At 40.9% G+C, this 10601-nt stretch overlaps 1 protein-coding gene across 1 annotated transcript; it reads right to left on the bottom strand.

Moving 5' to 3' along the window:
* Nucleotides 1-4789: 4789 nt before the first annotated feature.
* Nucleotides 4790-10601, bottom strand: LOC115628814 (pancreatic triacylglycerol lipase). The gene is made up of 4 exons (XM_030525039.1): nucleotides 9939-10601; nucleotides 6853-7118; nucleotides 6148-6786; nucleotides 4790-6075 (listed from the first exon to the last, which is right to left on the bottom strand). Exons 1-4 carry the CDS (start codon nucleotides 10054-10056, stop codon nucleotides 5476-5478), a joined length of 1623 nt encoding a protein of 540 aa, XP_030380899.1. The 5' UTR covers nucleotides 10057-10601; the 3' UTR covers nucleotides 4790-5475.

The raw sequence follows: 10601 nt of genomic DNA, 5'->3' as shown, positions 1-10601 counted from the left end.
CCAAGACCCGCGACTACTCCAACAAACCCACAAAAGGTTCTTCTCGTTCTTTTTGTTGCTGCTGCTGTTGTTGTTGTTGTTGTGTGTCCAATACCATAAATATTTGTAGCTAAACATGCACTGCCCCTTGACAAAAGGAGGCGACCAACAACAACAACAACAACACACACACAGTCAATCAGTTGATGATCATGTTGACAATTTTTCGATGAAGTTGGTTTCATTTCCTGGAATTTGTTTACCCAAGTTGAAAACCTTTTCATGTATGGGACTTTCGTCTTCTTTCGAATCTGAATACCTTGTGGTACCCCCCTCCCCGCCCCCCGCTCACGACTTAATCCAGTTGAGAACTTCCCATGCGCTCGCATATGTGTTTCATTAATAATGTTAATCGATTTCGAATTCGGTTCTGGCCTTTCTCCGGTTATTAGCCTGAAAGCATTGCAATGCCACTTTTTGTTGTTTTTATTGCTGCAACTGAGAGCCAAACTAATTGTCTGTCACGCCCACTCCCTGACGCTCTGCCACCGCCTGCAATTAGCTGCCAGCGCAGCTCCCAGCAATTTGTGTGTCAATCCTTTAGCGACTGATGGGTCGCACATTTGGCGCCGCTGCCTCCCCATAAGTTGCAGCTGCCTCTTAATTAGTACACCCACTAGCACTGGCAACAACAGCAACCACAGCAACAACAATGAAGTACAGTGGAAACCCACAGGAGTGAACTAATAAAAGTTGAAAAGAGCTTACAAAACAGAAAGGAATTAGCGCTTTTTGAAAATTGACAATTTCCTTACATTTCTAATGTAGAACACTTTGTTGTTGTTCTCAACTTGTTCTTTAAACTAACTATTTATTTCAATTTCGTTTTCGCCGAAAATTTACTCTCCTCTTCTTCAATTGTTATGCCCAACTGCTGGGGAAACGTAAGCGCAGAGTTCTACAAGTATTTGCAGCTTTTGTTGAACAAGGCTGTTGCTTGAATGGAAGTTCCTCAGAAGTAACTAAAGGCTCATTAATAAATAGCAGGGACCCCAAATAATGATTATTTTGTTTTTTTCAAATGAAAAAATCATTCACTTATAGTAACTTTGGGAAAGCGAGGAATTTACTGATATCCTTTTTTAAGGATTATGCACGTATTTTCACCATGATTTATAAATCTAATTTAATTTTGAGTTTTACTTTAAAATTTAACCAATAATCATTATTTTGTAATTTTTTCAATAACACTTATAATGATTACAGTCCCTGATGATAAATAGATTTGAAAATAATGTGTACTTGGAATCAATTTATAACACGGGATAACAAAATTGGAAATGAAACATACAGCTTTAATTAATTCTATTTTAAAAAAGCATTTTCTGTTCCAATAGCTCATAACTAATAGTATTTTTTTCCTATAAAATATGACTATTTCCAAACGCTTTTTATCTTAGAATGGAATGGATGGAAAACAATCCTAAGAGACCGTAGCAGAAGGGATACATCGATTGCCTTATCGTTGTTAAAACTACATATGTAAAGATCGAAATACCAATTTATACTAATGTTATCGATAAAGTCATATGAAATATTTTGTTATTTGTATTGTAATCGAATCATGGTCACACAGTGTCATGAAGAAGCTGGTCGTCGACAAAACACGAAATTGAAACTCGCGGAAGCTCTCCGAAACTTACGGAAATTTATCTGTATTTAATTTAAAACGGTCATTTAATCACATATTCTCAATAATTACTTATCCACAAAATCATTATTATTAAAGTTCAAACAAAACCATAGTCAAGTGTGTTTTCATTAAATTTTAGGGCCCAGCGTTCATACTGGTCCTTACAACATATTTCCATTTTATAATGGTTTTTTTGAATTTCAATTTGAGTTTACTATATCGGTTCTCCACTGTAAGCTGTTCAACACTGGTGCGCATAAATCAGACAAAAAATAATGGCAGAGACAATGTGCCGGCTGAGCGACATCAAATGAAACTCAAATCAAAATGTCATAATTTGATGGCGACACGAGCGACAATACGTCAACATCGCACACCCGTACCGGCACCGGCACCAACACCGGCAGCCCCATTCCAGCCGCACTCCCGCACTCCCCCACAGCCCAACACTCCCAACCCTTCCGCACATTTAATTAGTCGGAGGCCGCACGGGGAACGTCGCCAGCATCGCAAACAAATCACATAATTATGATTGAGCGCAGCCCAGCGAGCAACTCTTTGAATATTCACTCGGATCTCGGGCCATTCTCGGCTAGCTAAGTTATGAGGACGTGGTGGCGCATTTTGGGGTTTCCTTTATGGCCCGCGACGCCCGACGCGTGCATAAAAATAAATCAGGCCGGCGACTATGTATGTGCGGCGTGCAGCTGCCGTAATTGAATGCAAATGTCCATCCAAAAATACGTTCCATCTATCTAGCCAGCCAGCCAGCCAGCCAGCCAGCCAGTAGAGCACTATTCGTAGCCCCAATCCCACAGACAAAAGGCAGAGTCGACACTCGAGAGCTGGGAGTCGAGAGTTGAGCATCGTAAGCCGAAAGGCGACAATCTGCTCTAAATTATCACGTGTAGGTGCCGTCGCTTGTCTCCACGATCTGCTCCATTGTGTTTGCTGGCGATGCATGGAAAACTAATTTCCCCTCCCAGCCCATTTACTATACTCGTACAAACTCCCTCTGCCGCCTGCCCCCTGCCCCCTCCCACCAACACTCCACAACTCAGCCACTCAGCCATTGGGCTCTCCTTCCTGTGTCATTATTCTTACCGCACATTTTTTTTTGATATTCATAATTTGTGGCGTGCGCGCCAACTCCTCAGAGTGGCTCCTCCTTTTGTCATTTTGTTAAATTGTACCACGTGTTTTCGATAATGACGACATAATTATGCATGGGCTAATTCTGATGCCGAGAGAACAGACCATATGCATGACTTAAGACCAGGCGAGTGGGCGAGTGGATGAGTGGTACATAGTTAAAGGAGAGCTCTGTTTAAAAATCGAACGCAAATAATGCACAGTACATTAAACATAGTTTAAAGGCAACACACAATTCTTTCTATTTAGATTTATATACGTTTTTCATTGAGGAAAGCTACTTAAAATATATAGCTATTTCCCCATTATTATTATATATTATTATTATATATTATTTGAATTTGGTTAGATTTCTCCTACTTAGGCCTTCTTAGCTTATAAGGTTACTTTTATAATTTTTATAAATTGTTTTCCCATGTCGACAGTCAGTGTTTGTTGACATAAATAATACATTTAAATTAATGTGCTCTCACTTGATGAAAAACAGTTTATTATCTTCTAGATTTACGCAAACTTCTTGTAAATAAGTACATTTACTGAATGGCTAAGTTCTGTATACCTTGTAACCGAAAAGCAAAAAGGATATCTTCTTGCTTACAAATGGCGTGTTGCAGAAGAATAAAGCATAAAGCAAATGATATAATATATTCTTGATCAACATAGCAAATCGATCAGCCATGTCCGTTCATGTGTCTAGCGTTTAGATTTAACAAACGCCTTCAAACTGAGAATCGGTAATCGTTTCTAATTTAAAAAAAAAATGTCCTTAATATCTCAGAACCCTAGTAATTGGAAACCCGTTAAAAATCATATATTTTTAATCTGCTTTGAATATTTTTTATACTTTTAGGGCGAAATATTAAGCCAGATTTAGAAATGCAATCGACAGTTGGCCGTGAAACCCAGAAATCTGTCTTTAGCTTAAAAAATCGTTCTTAATTCATCTCAGATTGAAGCTCTACGGCTTACAAAATCAGGTCCATCCGCTAACGTACCAGTCATAATCAGTGATTAGGCTTTAATCTAAAGCGTCTGAGCCCGTTTGACGCTTCGACGCAGCTGCAGTTCCCCAAACCTGCATTCCGTACCTCCAGGTGGACCACCACCTCCAACCCTGCGTATTGTTTCCCGGATTCAGACATTTATGCGACCTGCGAGACCAGCTCTTAAAAATCTTACATCCACCTAAATGATAATATATCGGCTAAGTTAACTTGTTTTTGGAAGAAAGCGATCTCAAAAGTATGTCGATTTTAATGATGATTTCCGATTGTAGATATGAAATAAGAGTTCTTTTGCTAATCACTCCTATAAGAATATATTAAACAGAAGTTTTTACTTCCTTGTATATTAGTGAACTAGCATTTAAATAAAAACATCTTACAGACTTTGAAAAGCTGTTGTTAATTACTTGCCCGGGATATTTGCTCCAAAACAGAAAATATCTCATTTTTTTACCCGATCATGTATTCTTTCTGCGTATACTAAAATTAGTATGTGTATACCTTCCATAGATACGATTTCAAAAAAGCTTTTATTTGAAGACCTTGTTTGTTTATAAAGATAAGACATAGGCATTAGCATAGGCATAGGAAATGTTTCGTTTCATGACTGAGACGACCATAGATGTGAAATAAGTTAGAAAGGCTTTCCAATAAAAGAGTAAATAGTACGGACACATACGTGGTCCATAGCCCAGAATGAATAAGGTTTTTATATAAAGCACACCAAAGGGCATATAAATACTATTAGCGCAGAAAAAGTTAGCTTCTTAGCACGTTCTTATTGTTTGTAAATATTTGAAAACTATATCAATGTCTTGTCTCTTCAAACTTTCCGATTAAATAGCTTTTCATCTCAAATTGAATGTTAAATACATAATTCAATTGTGGCTTACAGCAAATAAAACGCTATCGGGTTCATTGCATTATGTTATGCTTTATTTTAAAGGAAAAAAATTACATATTAGCTTATATACACTTTAATTTTTTTAATGATTTTATGTACAAATGCGCTATAAAATAAAGCAGCCAATAAATATTTGTTTACTATAATAATAAAAAAAAAATTTACATGTATATTAATACAGTAGTTCAGTAGTATATCAGTAGTTTTTGTATAAATTACAAATAAATATAGAGCGTCGGATAGTTAAACAATTTTAACATTTTACTAAATACCATTATATTAGAAATCAATTTTTAGACACAATACCGGCCAACACTGGGAAATGTTCAATAACAGTGTTGAAAATGTCCCCGTGCCCGGTCTGGAGCTTGGCTAAGCAAAGACACACAGCACAGGGAAATTTGGGCAGTGGTAGCTAAGCGCGTACAGCAACCATGTAGAGCTGAGGTAAATAAGAGCCTACCACTCTTGCCAGTGATTCAATCTCACCACAGCTGGTGCCATTAATTTGTTATTTGTTTTGAAACGAAGGAATCTAAGATTCTTGAAATGTTGTCTACTTAATTGATCGTGAAATGGTTTCGGAAATTATGATCAGTACAGAAGATTGTAAACTAGTTGGACGCGGCCTAATACTTACATACACATACATTTCTGTGACAACAATTTAACTAATTTGCATTTGTCGTTCGCGAATGGGGCATCCACCCGTCCGCCCCCTCTCTGGACCAGCTATCCACATCCTAGTCCTTGTCCTTGCAATAGCGTGTGTGCAGGACATTCTCCGTTCCCGACAAAATGGCGCTCTCGCGCAGCGGACACAGCTTCAAGTACGTCTCATCCGACTCCAAGGACTCGATCAGTATGTACTCGAGATAAATGCGGGGCGAGGACAAGATGCGCCACGTCAGCGGATTCAGGAAGTTGGTCTGATATTCCCAAAAGACGGTCGCGTACCCGGGATCGCGCAAGTCTTTGCCTGGCACCAGCGACGTATACTCGAATCCGGGCTCAAAGTACATCGGCTTTGGCGAGAACTTCATTCGCTCCGTTGTCTTCTTGCTGTGCGCATCGTGCAGCCGTATGGATAGCGTTCCAATCTCTCCGCCATGGTGGGCGCTCTCCTCGTGACTCGACACGCGCACCGTGATTTTGTAGTGAAGGCGACAGAAGGGCTTGCGCTCCCCGGTCATCAAGTACAGCACGGGGGGTGTTGAGTGCGAGTGCGGCTTGATCTGGTTCCTCGCCACCAGGTGCTTATAGTCCGCATGACTGTGGAAGCCCATGCGCATGCACAGACGTCCTGGCTCATGGCAACTGGAGCACTTTATCTCCTTGAAGCTCTGCAAAATGGAGAGAGCAAGTCACATAAGCACAAGAGGAAGAGAAAAGAGGTTTCCGGACTCTAGACTTACGTCGAAGGAATCGCAGCTGATGCCCATGAAGGGGCACTTGGACTCGATGCTCTCCGTAAAGTACTGATAGCTGCGAATATGGTTACAGCCCAAAAACTCCTGCACCGTTGAGAAGAGTGTCGCCTTCCGATGATTCTTCATCACATCCTGCAACTTCTTGTCACAGCCGGGATTGTCAAAGCCGCCATTTGGATAAAAATCCACGTGGCCAATGCGCTGATATATGCCCAAGCCGCCCTTCATCAAAGGATTGGCATCCGTATGGACGATGTCCACGAAATGCGCGTCCGACCGATCCAATCGCACAATAGTATCGGTATCCGTAAAGAGCGGTGCCGCAGGATCCAGACCAGAAATGCGGCCCAGCTTCAGACCAAAGTCTTGCTGCAAATGGTAGCCCGCATAGCCGGACAAATGGGCGCCCAGGGAGTGGCCAATGAGGTGCACATTGTTCAGATTGGGCAAGCCCAGTTCCTCATAGAGCATGTGCACTACATGCGCGGTAATGGAGCCCACCAGCCGTATATTAGCCACGGCCTGCACATAAGGCGGACTCGAACCGCCGCCCCAATCGATCAGGATAACGGCGCACTCGCCCTCCGGCTCATGATGCAGCAGCGTCTTGCCCATTTCCAGCATCTAGAATTCACAGATTTCGGAAGTAAGCAAGAGTTCATACCGTTGAGTTAAAATCTCCCGACTTACCCATTGCATGTCGCCCGATTCTAGATAGCCGTGCACCAGGAAATATATCTTGCCGCGCCCATTGATGCCCAGCCCCTGAACGCTATCCGGATCATTGAGATCAATGTACTTGGGTTCGTCGAGGGCTCGACGGGTATAGAGCGTGAAGTGTGGCTCTATTTCGGCAGGTTTCTGCGGATGCACATTAATGGAGCGTGTACCCGAGGTCCAAGGTCCGTTGATGGGAAAACAGCCGTATACGCCATAACATTTCACCTCGTTAATATCTGCAAGAGTACGAGAGTAAAGAATTATATTGACTGTCGACTCCCAGCTGCATAGCTTCTAAAATATTCAGTTTATTTAAACGGGTGATATTTAATGTTTAATGACTTGGTGTTCAGATTAGAGAACAGCCTTTTCCCCATTTTAATTGATCTGAAGACTAGTTGCAATATGGCCGAACATTTTTATAATGACTGAATGGATCGGTCAAGCCTTTCACAACTGTCCAGGTCGGTGGATGAACGTGTTGGAGGAGAGCTGCAGAACTGAAGAAGGTTCTAAATTATTCCAAACACAGCTAATGTTGAGCAAGAAATGAGCTCACGCAGAGTTCACAAAAGAGTAGAAAGGTTTCTTCACAACGCCCGCAAGTATAGTACAGAGACAAGAATATAAGAGATACTGAGACTATATTAGAATATCTGGTGATCGACAACTATAGCAAGCTATCAAGTGAAGATGCATCTGATTATTAAGAAGCGGATTCTGAACGAAGCCAATCTACACCGAAGCAGACGATAATAACATAATTATATGCAGAACAAAAATTATCTGTCTTGATTATTAAATACAAGTACTTGTATGTGTAGTATATTTAATATTCAAAGACACTTCTCTTTGTACAAGAGCCGACCTCCCATTACTTGGAGCAAGTTCATTGTGCCACATACGCATCAACCTTCGTTTGAATAAAGTCTTCAGTCTGTTGTTGTTGCTGCTGTTGTTGTTGTTGTTGTTGTGATGGTGGTGGTGGTCGCTGCTGCTGGTCTTAGTTTTCATTTAAATATTTATTTTTTGCAATCAACATCAACAAAAGCAGCGATGCATGCGCCTCTCTCGGTCGACTGACCAACCGCTATCAACTGTCAACTGGCCGATCCGACTGTCGTCATTACTTATCATTGAACGCTACTTCCCGTTCATATCGGAAGTTTTTCGATAAGATACTTAACAAGTTCAAATGCATACACACACACATACTATAGTATATAATCTATCTTTGTGTGGACGAGCAGGTGTTGTCGTTAGCTTTTCGTGAATGCCGCTGCCTCGTTTCCATTCGACTTCACGCACTAAAGACACCCATCGAGCACTGCTTACTCTTTCATTTTGTTGCCACCTGAGTGTCGTGCATTGAAACCAACAAGCGATCGATCGATCGATCGATCGATCCAACGTTCGATTGATGGATCCATTAAGCTCCCTGAGCTCGCTTTCCCTCTCGGCCAATCGCCTCGCCACTCTCATGAGGTTGAATGAACCATTGAAATCAATCAGAAATTGTTTGAACAAAACTCAACCTGAAGATGCGCGTGCGCATGCGAGTATTGCTCCGGACTCTGGCCCCAAGACCTGTCTAAATAGGCGGATAGCTTTTCGAAACAAAAAACAAATGTTGAAAACCCATTAGGCCCCGGCATTGTGTGCTCATTGGTGGACGTGCCATAGAGAAATTGAAACATTATGTCGGCACCTGACCAAAAACGAGTCCAAACTATATCTGCGGCTCTTTTACATTTCAAATCTGTGGCTATTCATGTTGTTCATATTCATATGCTAACATATGGTAGTATGTATGCTATTCAGAACTGTATTGTTAGAGCTAATAAACATATTTAAAGGAAAGTCAGCTAGTGCTTGACAAACTATCGTAGCGACACATATATAAAATGTACATATTATCGAATTAAAAGAGCAAACATTGCAAGAATAATATTGAAATAAAATAAATGACTAAAACTTGAGAAGAATTCTAGTTCAAATCTGAACAACTTTCGATCTTTTACTAACTAGGTTACTTTTACAATAAACTGTGATGTTGAGTGCTATTCGCGATATCTCTGTAACTAAAAAGGTTTCATTTCAAATGCATATCGAAAAACCCAATTTAATGGCATGAAATGATAAAGATAATTCAATATATTTCTACTGGATTTGTTATAAAAAAAATGTTAGCCCAACTCGACTGTTGATCGTTTCAAAAAAGTAAACAACAAAATTACAATGGTTTTGGTTATTTCGAAATGACTTTGGTGGAGCTTTTAATTTTATTTTTAAATTTTAATTTTTATTTTTTAAATTTTAATTTAATTTTAATTTTATTTAAATTTTGATTTGCTGTTCGTGGGTCAAAAAGGAACATTAATCCAGTCTTCTCCCCTAATCGAATTTTGGCTAAAATAGAACAACCCGAGAAATATTGACAAACTTATATATGAGTAGACGTATACCTATGTGTGCCCAAATCTTCTTTTCGTGGCATGAAATTGGAAGTTCGCACATACGAGCAAATGCACTTATTATTGTTTTTTTTTTGCTATTTCAACTGAAACGATCATAAACACAAGTATTTACTTCTAAGAAAAGCAAATAGCGAGAGGAGTCGCACAAACAAATATGAAATCCAACACCCAGATGGTAGATTCGCTGGTAAGGCCGAGCAAACGCACTGGCCAAGTCTGTGGTGATCGATCGTAAGGTGCCGCTAAGGTGGCAGGTTGCACGGTAAAGTGAGCGAACGCGAATAGCTGATGTTGCGCCACAAGCTGAGCGGCACGTTCCACGTTCCACGTTCTAGAAAAAATGATAGCTCCAAGATTGCAGACAGACCAGTTGACAAGTCAAGCAGCTCCGACAATTGGGCAACAATCTTTGGCAAGCATTTGAGAGCAGGGCAGCTCGATGGAAACTTAAATTAAAACTTAAAATGCAACCGAAACTAAAACTAAAACTGGTAGGATGGATGGATGTATACTCGTGGAGCAACTGCCTTCTGCGTACCCCTCTCCTCCCCAGATGCAATTTCATTGCAGTTCACTTACCACTTTTGGGTGCCGGTGGCAGATCGATGAGTGTGTTAACAGCGGCTCGGCTTGTGTGATTGGCCAAATACAGCATGGTCTGCAGCATGAGGCCCCCGGTTGAGTTTGCCACATACATGATCGCAGCCTCGACTGTCTGTGGTCTCTAAATAGTATTGTAGTAAGCGCACTTTGGCAGTTCGTTTAGTTGTTGTTATTTCTCTCTGCTCGGCCACAACACGAGCCCTCGCGGCACTTCAGCTAACGCCACTTCACACACTGCCTTGTGATTTGTGGCAGTGCTTGTGTCTGGGCCCGGCTAAGACAATTGTTACTGATACTGATATATACTGAGGATGAAGGCGATTGTTTGTGGCCTTTTAATTAAATTAATCTTATCGCTCGTCACTTGGGAAAATCGCACGCTATTCGCTTCAGCCAAAAAAAAAGTCACAAAAAACGCAACAACAACAACAATGAAATGGAACACACACACGCACTTGTCACTAGAATTGCCGTTAATCGTATGGTCTCTTCTTTCCTTCTTTCGCGCACTCTCGACTGTGCTTCAAATGTATTCTGACCTCCCCCGCACCTAAAAGCTTCAAGCTTCAACTCTTCATGTGCCTTGGCACTATCAATACAACTAGAAATCGCCTCAAGTGGTCGTCTGTCACGTTTCGA

This window comes from Scaptodrosophila lebanonensis, unplaced genomic scaffold (genome assembly GCF_003285725.1).
Source record: "Scaptodrosophila lebanonensis strain 11010-0011.00,11010-0021.00 unplaced genomic scaffold, SlebRS2 tig00000129-arrow-arrow-pilon, whole genome shotgun sequence".
Taxonomy (NCBI): domain Eukaryota; kingdom Metazoa; phylum Arthropoda; class Insecta; order Diptera; family Drosophilidae; genus Scaptodrosophila; species Scaptodrosophila lebanonensis.
The sequence above is the reverse complement of the archived record's forward strand: the minus strand, read 5'-3'. Positions and strand labels throughout refer to the sequence as shown.

What these genes read in the sequence shown, in the direction of transcription:
- LOC115628814 (XM_030525039.1), bottom strand. Translation starts at nt 10,056, where the DNA reads ATGTATGTGGCAAACTCAACCGGGGGCCTCATGCTGCAGACCATGCTG. An exon ending in GCCACCGGCACCCAAAAGTG is followed by an intron (nt 7,119 to 9,938) that starts GTAAGTGAACTG and finishes GTACTCTTGCAG; the next exon opens with ATATTAACGAGGTGAAATGT. An exon ending in AATCGGGCGACATGCAATGG is followed by an intron (nt 6,787 to 6,852) that starts GTAAGTCGGGAG and finishes TGTGAATTCTAG; the next exon opens with ATGCTGGAAATGGGCAAGAC.